General features: G+C 40.7%; 1 protein-coding gene across 7 annotated transcripts in view; it reads left to right on the top strand.

The window, feature by feature from the left end:
• NRG1 (neuregulin 1) overlaps positions 1 to 17277 on the top strand; it is a 2309699-nt gene that overhangs the window by 1091164 nt on the left and 1201258 nt on the right. For all 7 annotated transcript variants that reach the window (XM_069626364.1, XM_069626365.1, XM_069626367.1 and 4 more), the window contains exon 3: positions 3904 to 3990. In XM_069626364.1, coding sequence (XP_069482465.1) covers positions 3904 to 3990 — 87 coding nt within the window. The remainder of the gene's footprint in view (positions 1 to 3903; positions 3991 to 17277) is intronic.

Below are 17277 nucleotides of genomic sequence, written 5' to 3' on the forward strand. Positions count from 1 at the left end.
AAGAGTCAAACCTGGCGTTCCAATTCCTTTGAGCGAGCACTGTTGACAAAAGTACCCAGCTTAATATTCACTTGTGTATAACGAGCTGAAGTTGTTTGTTGAGTTCTTAACAATGAGAGAATGGAAAAGTAGCACTCACGTGTGATCAGATATCTTTATCACTTGCGTGAAGAGCAAATGCTGCAGAAAACCATTGTCAAACCCTTAAACCTTGTAAACCTTATGAAGAAGTGGTTGTGTGTGCTTAATTTCACTTTTCAAGGGAAGAGTGGACTTTGCATCATAATTCACGCCAACAACAATTACTCATAAAGGAAGTCAAGTGTTTAAATGTTGTATCCGTGGTTAGAGAGTGAGCACGCGTCGCAAAAGCCAAGAGTATTCCCCTATTAAGACTGAAAGCAGCCTTTCTTAAGGCAAGACAACCATCTAAAGTTCGAAACAATACTGTGAGCCCCGTAGAAGTTCAACCTTGCTTAAGTGTGCAGGCATTACCCGAAGTCAAGGGAGTGGCACCAAGGATTCTGTGTAATTATTTTGGCTAACAGTTGGCAGAGAGTGAAGGCAAAGTTGGTGAAGAGAAACCTGCTCCTCATGAATATTATTTTAACATGTCACAGCCTATTTTGCCAAAGACTGTAAGTGACAGAGAAAAGTGTCATAAAGGTGTATTTAGGTTGCTGTTGTGGCAGAAAGACAAGAGAGGCAAAGAGGCTGCCCCTATTTGAAGAGAGATATTCAGAGGAGGGGTGCCTTGCCTATTTGAAGGTGTTGAAGTGCCTTAAACTAAATCTTTTCTGAAACAACCCCTGTTTTGAGTCACAACGTCCTGAAGCTGTGGTGATATCAAAAAGAACTGAAGCTGTGGTGGTATATCTGGTTGTCAGTAGATGCACAACTTCATTAACACAAGTGGAGTGGATTACTATGTGACAAAGGAGAATGTCCTCATGGTAGAAGTGATGTTGTTGAAGTAGAAGCAGCAACACAGTGAAGTCATCCTGACAATGATATGAATTGAAAATCCTAATCTTGTAAAGAGAGACATTATAACTGTTAACCAAGAACTGAGTTTCACTAACATTTGCAGAAGATGTATTTCCTTTGAATTGTGCTCATTCTTCTTGAACACCTGGAAGTTGTGGAAAAGCATTGTGGGTAGGAATAGCATTTATGCTATTGTGCTGGAGTGAAAAGTCTTATCACAAAGAGGAGAAGCTTTGTTGTTGTTGGAACTTTGGTTGACAAAACTTTACTTTGACATTGAAACATCAAGAACTGATCTGAGACTGTCCTATCGACATGGATTTGCTACTTTCTAATTGTTGACCATTGGAGCTGAGTTTACCTTGAATCCTGGGTAGGGGAATTCACCCACGTTACTAAGAGGTTATCAAGGAACTATACAAACAAGTTCTGATGTTATTTAAAATGCCATATGTGTTATTGTGATGTTTAGTTGTGAGGGTTTGACATCCTGTGTTAGTGTTTCCCCTTAGCTTTGTTAGGCAGGCAAATCCTCGCCAGAGTAGGGATAATGAGGCATTGCATGACTATTTATAATTTAATAAAATGGCAAATGTTGAACACACATACAAAAGTTGTGCGCCTCGCATTGCTGTTCCCTCAAAGTATCAACAAATCTGATAAAAACACACTTATCATGGAGGGACTGTACGTGTTACACCTACAGCAGGCCCAAAAATCTATAAAAAGCCTGCATCACTTACAGTATCTTGACAACCAAAGCCCCATGTCTAGCTGATTAACACACCATATCTAGGGACCAGTGCAAGACTAGACACATTTTTCTCTCGCTTCACACCCGCATTCAGTAACAATATTCCAGTATACACCAGAACATCTTCATCCCTACTGCACTTCATGAAAGCAATGAAGACACTAGTCTTGAAATAATGTGTCATCTGCAACTAATCAGGAAATCAGAACACTTCCTTTAGCTAAACCTCTCCAACCTCTGTATTGTATTCCCCATATGAACAGAACTCCATTGCTTAATTAATTAATGAATTCATCTTTTATAACACGCTTAATACGGGAGACCAGTCGCTAAGCACGGGACTGTGATTTGTATTGTATTGTATTTATTTATTGTTTTTATATAGCGCTTTACAGTTTAACAACAAAAATACATCGAACATGGAACAGTAGAAGAAAATAACAAAATATATGAATCAAACCAGTAAAACAGTATGTAGAACAATTTGCATATGAAGATGAGGAAGAGAGGAATGGTTGGGGAAGGAAAGGAAGAGGGATAGAGAGTATAGAGTAGAGCGAGTCAGTAGGAAGAGGGGAGGACTTGGGAGAGAAGGGGGAAGGTAAAGAGAACTATGACGGGGGTACTAGAGGGGGAGAGAGAAAGGTGAAAGGGGAAAAGGTGTCAGAGTGGGGAATGAAGAAGGAGTGATTTCAAGGAGACACGGAAGGAGGCATAGGTGGGGATGGAGTGGATAGAAAGAGGTAGGGAGTTCCAGTGTAGGGGGGAAAGGAGATGTAAGGAGCAGAAACGAGAAGAGACAAAAGGGGTTTGGGGAACAGGAAGTAAGAAGAGATCGGCAGAACAAAGGGAGCGAGAGGGAGTGTAGATTGAGGATTGAGAGGAGAGATATGGAGGGGCAAGGTCATGAAGAGATTTAAAGACAAGACAAAGGAAGTGAAATGTAAGTTGGGAGTGGAAGGAAAGCCAGCCTAGGTAAGAGAGTGAGTTGGAGATGGAGTCATGAGGAGAGGGAAGACAGAAGGTATGGATGTCAGAGTGGTAGATGGATTTAAGGGGGCCTAGATGGGAAGCAGGGAGTCCGAAGAAGAGAGAAGAACAATAGAAAAGGCGAGAAAATATGAGGGAGGAGATTAAGAGTTTGGTAACATGGAAGGTGAGAGAAGAGCGGACTTTACGAATATTGAAGAGGTGGTAGCGACATGCGCGAGAAGTGAAGGAAATATGATGGGTAAAGGAGAGGGAAGAGTCAAAATGAATGCCTAGATTACGAGCATGGGTGGAGATGGAAAGATTAGAAGGACCTGATTTGGACCTGTGTTGCTCCTCTGAGCTACCCTCCCAATTTAGCAGCTAGATTTTCATTACAGAATGCATTGATACCTGTCACATTTAGAGGTTGGTTATGGTAAGTAAAGACTGTACTATACTGGAACACAGAGAAAAGCAGATTTGTGGAAATTGTTGCATAGTTAAAAGCAGAACTTGACTTACATTTATTGTACATATTAGCATATGTTCTCCTGTAGTAATTGACCTAGATGTCATGGTGATATGTTCTAGGGACTATGGAATCTTAATGTTACCGCAGTCTGTTCACTTGTGCTTAGAGGGATGAAATGGGTACATAATATGTAAAGTTCTGCTGTGTTCCTGCATCTGTGAATCGAAACAAGGAACAGAAGAAACAGCTTTTTAGAACAAGAGTGAATTTTTTCAATGTCTCTAAAAATCCAATGATAAAGACATACAGATTAGATAGTAAACAACTTTATTTGCCGTGGAATCTATCAAATCTTAATTGGAAACAGTATGCGCACACTGTTTATGAGGCTATCTCAGCGCTATGTTTTTTTGTCCCTAGGGCCCATTTTGCTATGTCATTTCCAGCTCTATGCTCAGCATTTTATCAGGTATTCAAAGACAAGTTGATGGACATAAGGCATTTTTATGTCGTTCCTATTACATCTTTATAACTCACCAAGCTGAAAACCATATTCTTTACCAATTGTAGCAGGGGCAACATTGCACCTTTATATGTTACGTACCACCACTGTGAATACATATTTACGACTCGTAAAGTGCACTATTCAATGAATGTACAAATTACGTGATGGTCTGATCTTATCTTGTAGTCATTCACTCTAATGCAAACTTTCCAGGAACAGCCCAAGACGCCTTCAACAGGAATAATAGCAGCATTCCAGGAGTCATTCGGCATTTACAGTACGAACATAATTGGCTGCTTGGTAAGTTTTCTTTTGTTGGGTTGTTTTTGCAAATGGCACTGCAAATTCGATAACATAGGCAGACTTAAACTACATTGTTGGGAGTGGCCCTTAGGCATTTGTAAGAGATGTAGAATGACTGGAATGGCCTCCTCCAGGCCCAAAGGTTACAGTGATTCTTACCAGAATGAGGTGAACAAACTATCACCCTACAGGTTATGGAAGATGTGCCTGGCATGGAACAATATCATTGTGAATGTCACTGTGATGGCATATGAGTGGAGTCTATTATGCTCTGTGCATAGATCAGAGCATTTAACACATCCCTTTCAATTGTTAAATTCAGTGGTTTGAAGTATTCCTACCCAGCTTTGCGGTTTCTACTGTTGATATCTTCCATGCATGTTGCTTTGTCGGTTAGACATATTCTACTCCACACTAACTCTGAGAGAAATAAATTGGGCTCCAATATTAAATTCTACTGCATCGAAGGTTTTCATGAACTCTTACTGACAGGATGTGTTGTATGGTTTAGTACTTTCTGGGTTATTTTAGTCATTCTGTGATATTTTGATTCATTCTATGATCCTTGATGTTTATTCTGACTTCCTATTAATTGACTTGTTTCTCTTTTTTCTCCTGAATTTTAAATAATCTGCTAGTTATCCATAATTATTCCTGTTTTATTTTATGTTTTACTATAATGTATCAACTGACATAGTTGTGTAATGTTACATTTAACAATAATGGTGTGTATAATTTAAATACATTGTAATGAGCAACGTTTTCTGTGGTTTTATGGAAATATTTAATTTACAAAATATAAATGTCCGATGGTGATGAAGAGATTGTAATTCCAGTACCTGTATAATCAATTGCCTGCTATACTGTAGTATCCTTAACAACACTGCCATTGCATAGAAAGGTCATTGTACTTTCTGTTTTCTTTTTAATGATTATCTTCTGCAGACATCAATACATATCCCTTAAAACCTTGCTAGAATGACCCCGATGTCTTACTAGAGAGTGATTCTGAGGGGAGACATAATGAATTAAGAGGACAGTGACCTAAGCAATCTATTGCTTTTAATTATTGACTCTTTCCTCATTTGCATGTTCTGCACAAAAGGGTGTGCTCTCTTTAGTGTATGTTCACTGTCAATTGACGCATCTGGGAGGGCTACACAGAGATGTGCTCTACTCTATACTAGAGGTTCCAGGCTCTGGGGAATCGCAACAATTGAGCCTGCAATGTAATGCATGCAATAATGTGGTGATAAGCAGTACACGTTAATTATGTTGGTCGGAGGATTTTCCATTAGTTTTAAACATGTAAATGTCATGTAATATGTTACATGCTGGTATTTAATAATATCGAAAAAGTGAAACACAACTGCAATATGTATTCAATGTCCTTTTTTCCTAAAATCAAGTTAAAATAAGTAGGAATGTATTTTTAAAAGCACAAAAGCATGAAATATAGTTCCCATCCCACCAAAATGTGTGGGAAAGATGGGCAATTACCAATACTTTCAACCCACTTTTCTTACATAATGATTTGCCCAGGCGACTTACAAGGGTGCTGATTTGTGTAAAAGAGGTAGTCATTTAATTGGTCATTTGGACAATTTAATGTCCGTGGATTTAGTTAATTTATTTGAGCTTTCCTATTGTATTGGTGATTTAAAAAATACATGTGTCAGTCCAATCCTAATTGTTTCATTAAAAAACTATTATGAAATATGCATAAATGTGAAAGTCATCTTTACACCAATACAACCAACAAAAAAATAAGTCATCATAAAATCACCCACAAGCCACCAGGGCTGGTCTGTGCCACCTACACTGTCCTACCCTAAATGGTGCACAATCTAAGAGGTGTCTTAAAGTCTTCCAAAAAAAATGTGGATGTGGCCAGGTCAATATTATGGCCATAGGCTTGCTTGAAGAATACAAAAGCTGTGCACTGCTAAAGGAGCTTGTATTTGGCCATAATAGTTTGGAGCCATTGCTTTCACATCGTGCCATATCAAGCGCAGAATAAAATATAATGTTCTAGAGTTTGCCTGGACATTCCAAAATGCAAACAGTTTCCTGAGCCCTCCTTCCATTTACTTGTAAGGAAGGCGTGTGCCCACTTGCAACTTGACAGTCAGAAAATGGGTCAACACCAGCTTCCATGGGGTACCCATGCATGATGCAACCCTATCCAATAAAAATAAGTCCTTCACCACTGCCACTTCATAGCATGTCAATGTCAATGGGTTTTTCCAAAAGGGAGATAATCGAATGATGGAATGTTCTGTTTATATACCTTAGCCGCAACATTTTGCTTGCTTTGCATGAGATCCTGGGCTGCATGGTGAGCCTGTAATTACTGCTCAGAAGATTCAGAAGTGTACAGGATACTCAGCCCAGGCTAGCTGATCCACATTTAGGCTGCCAGTCCAGTGTGCTAGGGATTTTGTCTATGCCTGGTGCACCCTGCTCTAGCACTCATTAGAGGATCTGCCACACCATCTCATTAAATATCGGCACACAGCTGACTTCAGCAGGATGCAGCAAGCACAATTTTTATTAATAAATGGAGGTCTGGACACAAAGCAGTGGCTGCTGCAATTTCTGCCAGTCCCCAAAAAGGTATAGGTTGTATCTCCTTCATCGATCATTGGGATGTGTCCTTGGAGAGGTTCTAACCCAATCCTGAATTAGGTTCCTCTCCATGCATAACCAGTTATCGTACAGTTCACAAGTTCATTATCTAAGGGCAGAGTGTGTAGTTCTGTCAGAATTTTTACAAGCCAGCGAAGAGTGCATATCTGTATTCTCAATAATTATTATACTTTTATAAACTCTAAAATTACGAAGTACATTTTATAAATATATCCCTACCGTGCCTGCTCCATAGCACATTCATTTATTCTTGGCCACCCCCACTGTTGTTTGTTTTGTATATTGCTAACGTGGTTGGCGCTTTACAAGTCAAGGGTACTGTCCCTCCGAACATTGGAACCCACCACTTAAATTACGCAGGATGCGCTGATGATATTGCCTTATTAGATCACACTGCGAAAGGCTTACAGACGCCTATAAGCTTGTTAAACGAGTTTGCTTCCGCACACCACTTACATATAAATATTGAGAAATCTAAAGTGGTGTGCTTTACAACTGAGAAGTCGTCAAATACCTGGAGAGTGGGTGGTCAGACTCTTGAATCTGTGGATTCTTTCAATGATCTAGTTGTTGAACTAAATCATCATATGACTCTGAGGAGTCAAAACAAGATCTTAACAGCAAACAAACAAAAAACAATGTGTGCTTTACAGTGTTTTGACCATCAGCACTGGTTTTTTCTCTCATCACATTAATTAGACAATACAAAAAAAATCGAATTCCAGCTATTTTATATGGCATTGAAAGTTGAGTGGTGATCAAAGAAAACATACTCATGCGTATATAGGGATCTCTCTGATGACTTGAAATGGCAATTAGTAAGAATACACCCATCGAATAAGCCTGTATGCGGAGATACTTATTTTATGTAAATTTCAAATATGAAGAAGGTAATACCCTTTAGGAATTTATAGGGATTTTATTTTATTTATTAAGCATTTGTTAGGCGCCTATACAACAGAATTGTGTTTCAAGGCACCACAATGCTAAATGGGGAGGGAACAAGGAGAATTAATAGCAATGTCAAAACAGCAATATACAATTTTGGTCCTACTAGGCCTTGTGCCATTTGGACGTGCAAGTGCATTGAAAAGAAGTGCAGAGGGAGGGATGGGTGGGGTGGAGGAATGGACAAGTGCTGGTGGATGCTTGGGAGGGCAGTGCCATGGTGAGCCAAATGGGAGGCCTCCGACTAAGTGCAAGAGTGGACGAATCCCAAGGGTGGGGTGCACAGCCATCAAGCAGGGGTCTGCAGGGGGACGTGGAGTGGAAGGGTGGTGCTGGGATTGACTGTGTAGAGTGCCTGGTAACCTGTGAGATGCATGAGGATCAGACCATCAGTCACAGCAGCAGTTGGGTGGTTTGCAAGGAAGGAAAAGAGGGAAAGAGGGAGAAAAGGGCAGAGTTTTGAGACCTTTATGGAACTTAAGGAGGTCTGGCTCAAGTCTGAGAGGGGCAGGAAGGCTGCTTCAAAGGGAGGCACCAGCCGAAGAGAGAGACCTGCCCCCTCTCTATGCTTAGAGAAGCATTTGATAATCAAAGAGTTGAAATTAGAGGAGCGGAGTGCTCTAGCAGGGGAGTAGTTGGGGAGGGAAAGTTGGAGATGGCGTAGTCCCATGCCCCAGAAAGCCTTGTGGATGATGCAGGGGGTCTTGAATTTGATCCTCGTGGCCACCGGGAGCCAGTGGAGAGATTGTAGAGCTGGAGAGATACGGTCCCTGGGCTTGAGGCCAAGGATAAGTCTTGCATCCCTATTCTGGATTAGCTGAAGGGGCGTAGGGAGGATGGGGGAGGTTGGGGAAGAGGCTATTGTACTAGTCCAGACTAGAGAGGACCAGAACTCTAGAGACATTGAGCTTCTGAGGGAAGGTAAGGAAAGAATGAATGCCTCTGAGGAGGTTAAGATGCAAGTGGGCCTTCTTGTTAAGGTCCAAGATGTGAGGGGTGAAGTCAAAGATGCTGCAAGGTTTTTGGCCTCACAAGATGGTGAGGGTAGAGAGCCCAAGGAGGGTGGCCAGGGGGTAGGCGGAAGAAAGGCTGTATGTGTCCCAATGAGAAGGATCTCTGTCTAACTGACATTAAGACAGATGCATTGCAAATTGGAAAATTCAATCAGCTAAACGAATTTGGCATAGTAAATTACCAATTTGTGTAGACTATCAGCTTAGAAATATCAAGGCAAACAGGGAAACACCAATTGCTGGAAAAAGTTAAACGAAGACTGGGAAAGAAATGCACCCATTTTAACCCCTAAACAGTTGGCTGTAGAGTATTTAAAGGATGTTACTGTATATTCTGTAATTCAGCCCTATGTCAAAATGTTTCCTAGCATTGATTAAAGAATTGTTTTTATGCATTTTAAGCTGAATGAGTTAGGAATCTTAAAAGTACTGGGCCTGCAGTTACAAATCCCTGCTGACAAGAAACCATGTCAAACCTGTCATTCTATAGAGAAAGAAACATTGAAAAGTCTATACATTCACTTTTCGGGCCTACAGATTCAGAGGTTCGATTATTTTGCATGATTTGTAAACAACCCACTATTTTTAAATTCCGAATTTCTATGGAGCTGGTTGAGATCCAGAATACATTTGTGTTAGTCGGCCATGTCTTGCATTTAGCCTAATTCTGTAAGGTAACCAGAGTTTGCATTTAGTCCAGTTGTGCAAGGTACATAGATGGAACCCAGGAGGTAGACTTTGTTGTTTGTACAGCTAACCCATTTTCTCCTCTTGCACACCGTACCTTCACAATTTAACGGAAGGCAAGGGCTCACTCCACACACCCTGCAATAGCATATAACACAAACACTATTGCACATCACCTCTGCCATGAGAATGAAGCTACAAAAATTCAAACGGTAGCTTCACACATAACCCTCTACCTCCTTAAACACAATAACCCACTTTAGTCCATAGTATAAATCTGCTGCACCCATACACACTGCATTTAGACGTGGGTGACTAGCAGGGTCCTGGCCACAAACGCTTACATTTAAAGGCCGAAATGTACACACGCCTAATAGGACCTTCCAATTTCACCCAGACGTTTCGACTCTCGTCCCTCCGAGGGCGTTCAACAGCGTTTGGACCATCAATATGGTGAAAGACTCTATAATAAATGACAAAATTAATGAATTAATTCACCTCCAAGTTCGTCAGACAATTCCGCTGTAGTGTTCAAGTCGATGGGATTGCCCATTCCAATTTAACCATGTAATGGTCACTATTTTGATTAGGGATCACTTGTAACTATTTCTCTTTCTTACAAATAATCTCTGATACAAACACATAATCAATCAGAGCAAATTGTGAACCTCGTGACCAGATTACATAAGCAGGAAGAGCTCCCTCTTAATGCATTTAGCATACGCATGTTCCAATTGTGCATCAAATCTATCCAAGCATCACCCCACTTACTAGACAAGATTGTTTCCTCAATTGTGTTGTATTTTCTTTTAGAACACATGTACAATTAAAATCACCACCAATTAACCTACCACACTGAGGTGATTCATTCCACCAATCACCCATTAAGCTCTCAATACAATTCAGTAATACCTGTGTCTCAATACTAGTAGGATTTCAATAGATATTAATCACTAAAATTGGACCCCACCAACGGAATATCTTAGGATCCCAAATCGTCTTAATTGTCTGTGGATACAAGTTTAGTTGTCTCCAACATATGGCAATTATACCAATACCATTTATAACACCAAAAAATAGACCCAATGTTAAATTATGTGTTTAAAGCTCACTCTGAAAGAGATGTCAAAACCCTCTGGTGTTCCATGATGCTAACATTACTTTACTGTGATATGTCTGAATATTTGGCTATTGCGTATTCAGCTGTAGTGCTGCTGCTGCCAGCTAGTGCCAATTATCTTCCCCTTCTAGACAGGGAGCATCATAATTGTTTAACAGCACCTTCCTTGAATTGTTATCATCTACTATACATGTAACCTTGATAGAAGGGAGATGACTTAAATCCATTTCGTCTTGCCTTTTAATCCCGGCTGATTGCCCTTATTGGTTTGAAGACTCCTATATCCCACCTCCATTAGATCATATCCACAAGGTAACAGTAATGGTGCAGCCTCTAGTAAGACCTGTGCAACAAGTTTTTAATTAATATGTAAACAAATGTGGTAGGATTAAATCTTCCAAAAATTCTACCAACTCAACATCTTTGGAAACAATCGCCCAAAGACTGCTTGATATTGTGTGAAATAGTGACAAAACATTAGAGTGATTTAGAATGATAATGTATTGATGACCAAGAATATATTCTAATAACAAACATCTGGATGTAGCTAATTCTGACTTCTCTCTTTTGTTGTCGCCTTAGTGTTTTTGCCCTGTCTTACTCGTAACCTCTTTTACATAACCATGCCTACTCATCATATTTCTACGTTGTTCTAGTGTAAGAAAGGAAGAAAAGCAAGGAAGAACTTGTATGGCGAGTAGATACTCCTGAGGTTTTTTCTAAGTTCGTAGTTAAAGTGATCAGAATAGATTATGATAATAGGCAAGAAGGTAATGGCGCAGAAGATCCCTCCCCAAAGATTTTCGCTGACCTGGTGTTTTAAGACCAATTGCAGATCTAAGTTGTGCCAGGGTTAGAAAGGAGGAACTTTAATTCCCAGTCAGAAAAATAACTACATTTTGTTCTTGGGTCATATTTAAAGAAATTGAATTAGAATAAAGTAATTGGCTATAAGGCAGTGAGACTTGAAGACCCTCCTCCGTAGGAATGTGCCTTTTTTCTTAGTAGCATTAGCCACTTCTTTGTCCACATTTTTAGATGACAATGACAAAGATCTTAAAAACGTACACGACCCATAGCTTGCTGCAATTTTAGTTACCTTAATATTTTTAGCTTTTTTAACATTAAGTTGCCCACTTTTCCCTCCATTCTTCAATGTTTTTCCTTGAATAAAAATTGAGTAATTAGGCTAGTTTTTGTGTTGGTCTTCTTCACTCAACCCAAACACATTTGACACCTCCACTCAAGATTCTTCAACCATTACGTCTTCTTTCACCAATACTTCTTGAATATTATTATCTGTATTCAAAGAATTGCAACACGCTGTTCTGCACAGAGATGCATTTGACCTAACACCCCTTTCACGCATTTCATTTGGGATACGAGACCCTGTCTGTCCTAGAATCAATTTTCCATTCCGATCATCACTGCCTGCTACTCCCTGTAAATCTGCTGCAAGAATAATAGTGGATTTAGCCACAACTTAGCCTTCTAAAAAGGTCACCTTAACTGTTAGCATATTCAAGACCGTGGTTTCTTCAATAAGGCTTGTATTTATATTCTTATATGAACGGATCAAGGAACCTTAAAACGAAGTCACGTGCTGTTATTTTGGTGCTATTTGACGGTAGAGCCGCAGTATTTGATTCTAATAGATAAGAATGGGTGCAGGTGTAAAAGAACCAGAAGAAGAACAAGATGAAGGTGAAGAAGGAGGCGAGTTTACAGTTCCCGGTGAGGAGTTATATAGGACTGGAGGGGTTAGCAATGACACAGGTAACTGGCCACAGGATACTTTTTTCCCATTTAATTCCTGCCTTGCCTCCTCTCTTAAAGAGTCCAAAAAAGTTATAGTTAAGCTTCCCTGTGTCTCAGCTCCTTCAAGACCTTGCTCTTCCGTGGGCCTTAATTGTTCAGACAGTTGATGAACTGAATTTCCTTGAATACAGGATAATAAGTCCACATTTTTAATTGAGTTCATATTAGGAGACCGAGCATTTTGCCAATCACTTTTTTCCTTCAGAGTGAGTATTAAAACCCATCAGGGGCTTAACCACCACATTGCCAGCAACCACAGCTGGTCGATCAAGGTCTAAACATGCTAGTAACTCGTTATCCGTGATGTAATCTCCCGGAATATGCACCAAATGTAGATCCTGTACTGTTTCACCAATGAAAAGTGAGGCATACAGTGTATTCATTTTTTAAAAGAATGTAGTTATTTTTATATAATGGGTTACCTGCAGCCTCCTTTTACCAAATCTCAGAGGTGTTTGTAGAGGGAGTAGAATAGATGATGTAGTTCGCTTAACTGAGTGTGTATTAACAATTGACTGAGCTTTCATGACTGTTTTAACATGAGTACCCGGCGAGGGTCAATGACCTTGGTAAAAGCAAGCTCATTGGCCCTTGACCAGGCCTTACCTGCCCTACCTGCACCGACACTGCGGCGTCCCGGAGTTGTTTACCGCGAGTGGCCACCATTGAAAGGGAAAAGAGACTATGTGTAATCCATTTGCCCCTTCCATGGTGGCCATTTTGTGTGTTCACTTTTTTTTCATTCATTTTAATGGCCGCCATTGAAAGGGAGAAGGGACTACGTGTAGTTCCTTCTCCCCGATCTCTGGCAGGCATGTTTTTCTGCTTTTTTTTCTCAAGTCGAGAAACCATCGCAGCACTGTTTCTCAACTCAAGAAAAATTGCTCTTAGTACCCCAGTACAACGTGCTGGGGCACTAATGGAGGGGGGCCATTACATGTAGGGTAATGCCCCAGGGGCTTCGTTAAAGTCCTCGCTTCACTCCAGCTTCTAACTATGGCCCCAGGGGCATTACCCCACCGGTAATGCCCCCCTACTCGAGTTATATTGCCTAAATCTTTCTTCCATTGGACTCCCAGTTTCGTCAATTTGAAGATGGAATACTTCAGTCAACACATACATGCCAACACTCCTGATTTAGGCATGAGACGCCAAATTTATCATTTAAAAATAGTGCTATTTTTTTACTGTCTCCCGCCTAAAATAATTGTGCCCCAATTCAGTCCTATATGAAAATTACATTCACCCGATTTCTGTGGTGAAATCTCCCTCTCAGGGGCTCCACAATGTGGGCATGTCTACAACAAGGGTTGCTGCTCCACCTTCTTAGCACCTTTACCTCTCAAACTATATGAGAAGTTCATTCTTACAACAAACTATTTCAAAACAGGAAGACATTTCTCAAACCAAAAGGTAACGTAGCAACACCTTAATTAACTTGTAAATCGAGCTGCGCTGAAGGTAATCCACGTATTCAGCCACTTCCGAATACTAAATATTCTTATGTATTTTTCAGGCAGAATAACCACTGTTATCAGTACCAAGAACCTAGGTCTCTGGATACTTAGAAAAGGAGGCGGGGTTAGGATACAATGGCAATATAGGAGGACTCTTTTCAACTCTTCTCCGTTGGAGTTGCAAAACTCACCACCTTCAGCGGATTCCACACAGCATTAAAGTGGTACTTCACTGCAACCCGTCCACAGCTCTGCAGACTGTGCGCTGCAGATGCACTTGTGACGCAGATGCATTTTTTTCATGCCACAAAAAGATTGCCTGGGCATGTTTCAATGTTCCACCTCTCCCTCAAGGTATCCCTACCTGAATGTCTACCTCTCTTTCAACCAAATGCTCTTTCAGTACTCTGTCTCGTTCTCAGCTAAATCCTATGCTAATGTTCTATCGTTCTCTCAACTATACCCTGTTTTAATTTTCTACCTCTCCATCAACTGACTCCTAGCGATTTTATACCTCGCCCTCAAATAAAGCCCATTGCCTGAACTGCGCGTCAACCTCCTGCCCTTTCGCTGCCTGCCACAGACTGATCCCGAATCTGAATCATGCATACTCTACTATGTTGGCCTAGACCATTGAACGCACCTGTCCCAATCCTCAAAGTTCAGGGAAGCTTGCTTTGGGAGGATTGGCCAACAGTCAGCTGATTAGGATTACCACTGACAATGTTTGCCCTGGTTTACTAATAAGTATACAAGGTAAATGAAGAGAAGGATGCTAGCACTGAAAGTCAGGAAGAGAGGAGATCAGAACATGCCGGGCTCTGCAACCCACAAACCGAACTAGAGGCTGGTAAATCAGATGACTTAAGGTAGGTAGAAACCCATCAAGCACAGGATTACATTACGTGAACTATATATAAATGAAGGCTATTCCGCTATATGAAATATGCAATTCCAACGAATTGTTTGTTGATGTTGTTGTGTTCTGAAAAAAAAGAGTGTGGAAGATGGAGATAGATGGGTACTAATGCAGGCCTTTTGGTTTTATGGATATATCCGTTTATATATTTAACTTTATCTGCAAAATAAAGTGGTTCAAAGGTCAGTTATCCTAATTTACGGAACGATGTGTTGCCCTGAAGAATACACGGCTGGCTCATGAATTCAGAGCAGGTAGTCGCAGAAAGGATTATACACCAAGGCTGTAATATTGGACCTAGTTGGGTCCTTAGTTCTGTAACCACGATTTTGTGTTACGTGTCAACTTATTGCCACTGGCACTTTTTCATTGCTGAAAGTGGGACTTGGTTTAACACTTAGACACTGTTGAAAGCACTTTAAACATTGCATCTCACATTTCGCACTTTGTCCTTGCTACGACTATTTGCTGTTTTTGTGTATGTATTGTGACAAGGATTTCATTTAGAGTATATTGTTTGGTTGGCTAATAAGGATGTGTGTATATTTGCTTCTTCTGTGCTATATGTTATATGTGTCCAAGTAATGTCCTGTGTGTTATTGCCTGAGTTTTTCAGTGTTTTTATTAATGCAAACAATTGTTTCTGCATTAATGAGGTTGTGTTTATCAGTTTACAAAGCAAGAGATGAAATGCCTGCAGATTTGCAAGGTGACATATAATTGTACAACTATGTGCAGTTACATAACAGACACAAAGAGAATTGTGTTGTTGTATGAGTCGACGGGCCTTGCTCTGAGTGTCGAGGGACCCCTGGTGTCTTTTGACATCCCAACAATACATCGGGGAACAATCTACAAAGAATGTAGGTATTTTTATTTATTTACTGAAAACGAAAAGCAGTGAGCAATGGGTTGGCACTTGCTAGAGCAGTCCCACTGCTGGGCGACTCTTCGTCATCAGCATGCTTATTGCAGGTGATGCATCCATAGAACATCAAAACAACAACATTGACACATATTACACATAATTACGATCATACACGTGTGCAAATAACAATAAGCATTGTGCTAAATTAAAACAACTGGAGCAAATGCAATTTTTGTATTTAAAATCGCTATCAACATTTCCTGCACAATGATTTAGGCTTGAAAGAAAATAAGGGGTGAAAATGTGGCAGTTTAAGGTTCAAACGTGAAACCTATCTGGAAGCAGAACGAGAATGAACAGAGCTGGTTTGCAGAGAAAGCTGGGCGCTTTAGATAATCTGAGCGCAGTAGTTAATCCATCAAACGGACGGCGATGGGGCAGGAGCTCCTAACAAAAGGAATCTGACTCCACCTGGACGAATGGTGGCAGAGGTCAAGCAAACTGTTTCCGGCTCGGTGAGGAAACTTCTGCCTGGTTCTCCAGAGCGCGCGCATTCCAGGGCGGCGGTGACCCCCTAATGATGATCCCGCTCACGGGGTATGTTTAGGACATTCGATCCCCTCTGAAATGTCCACCCAAATGAAGACCTGCTGGAGGCAGCCAGGCAGGCCCTGCTTGCTCTGGCAGTAACATAATCAAACCGTCCATGGTTGCTATGGCGCAACAAGGCTGTGGGACCGCGTTTACTTGAAAAAGGCTGCCATCCGAGTGTGCTCTGTAATCGCACACTGGCGAGGTGGACCCCTGTCGCATTTATATAACGCGTAGTCTCTATTGCGCTGAACCGCGGAACGCTGTTTTCCGCGACCGTTAAAAATCGGGCACTGTTAATATTATGACTAACTTGAAATCAGTGTTTGAAAGAATATTATGACGTACATTACCGACCGCAAACATCTTATGGCTTATATGTGTGGCCCAAGTGCCACAAAAGCCGAATCGTGTCCTTTGAGGGCGAATTTTCTTCCTTAAATGGTGCGATCTTAGATCACGGCGACTAGTCAACTACTCATTCGAGAATATTCTTTTTACGCGCTCACTTTAAAGCGCGGTCCCACAACTGCAAATGGATGACTGTCCAGTGAAACATTAGATTATTCTGCCGTTTCCTGTGCTATGAAGAACATTTAAACAAATAAAAGGTCATTTCTGTGTATATTGCCCAAATAACAGTTACAGTAAAGTTTCTTAATAATGTTAGGTCATTATTTATGCACTGGTTCATTTTATCTTTTTTCTTTGAAGAGACCGGGTGTGTGTACCGTGATGTTACTGAAGTCCTAAACAGCCATAAACACGCAACTCCAGTTATCTAAATAGAGTTTAAGGACATTTTATTGTCGTGCATTAAATGGCATATCACAACACCCATCTGGTGTTGTTTCACTTTAGTTAGTGGTTCCCAACATGCACCCATGTTGTTTAACTGTTCTCAATGCCCCTTTTGACATTTCGCGACACATTCGTTGCACACGAATCTTCGCTTTGAATAAAACAAATGTCTGCCCTTTTTCAGAACGTCTTCATTGCATGAAAATGTGTCTTCTTTCTGTTCTTTTAGAACCTACATCATATATATTGCAAAAGCATTTTCAAGGCTAATAGCTCTGACTTTGTAAATGTAAGGTAACATTTTTTGGGCAAAGCTTGGCCCCATCACACAAGAAAAAAAAACAGGATCCCCTCCCCCACAAAAGAAATCATACCCACTAATAAAAACAGACTGTCGCTCTCAGTCAGTGACA

This window comes from Ambystoma mexicanum, chromosome 6p (assembly GCF_040938575.1).
Source record: "Ambystoma mexicanum isolate Mex_15411 chromosome 6p, UKY_AmexF1_1, whole genome shotgun sequence".
Taxonomy (NCBI): Eukaryota; Metazoa; Chordata; class Amphibia; order Caudata; family Ambystomatidae; genus Ambystoma; species Ambystoma mexicanum.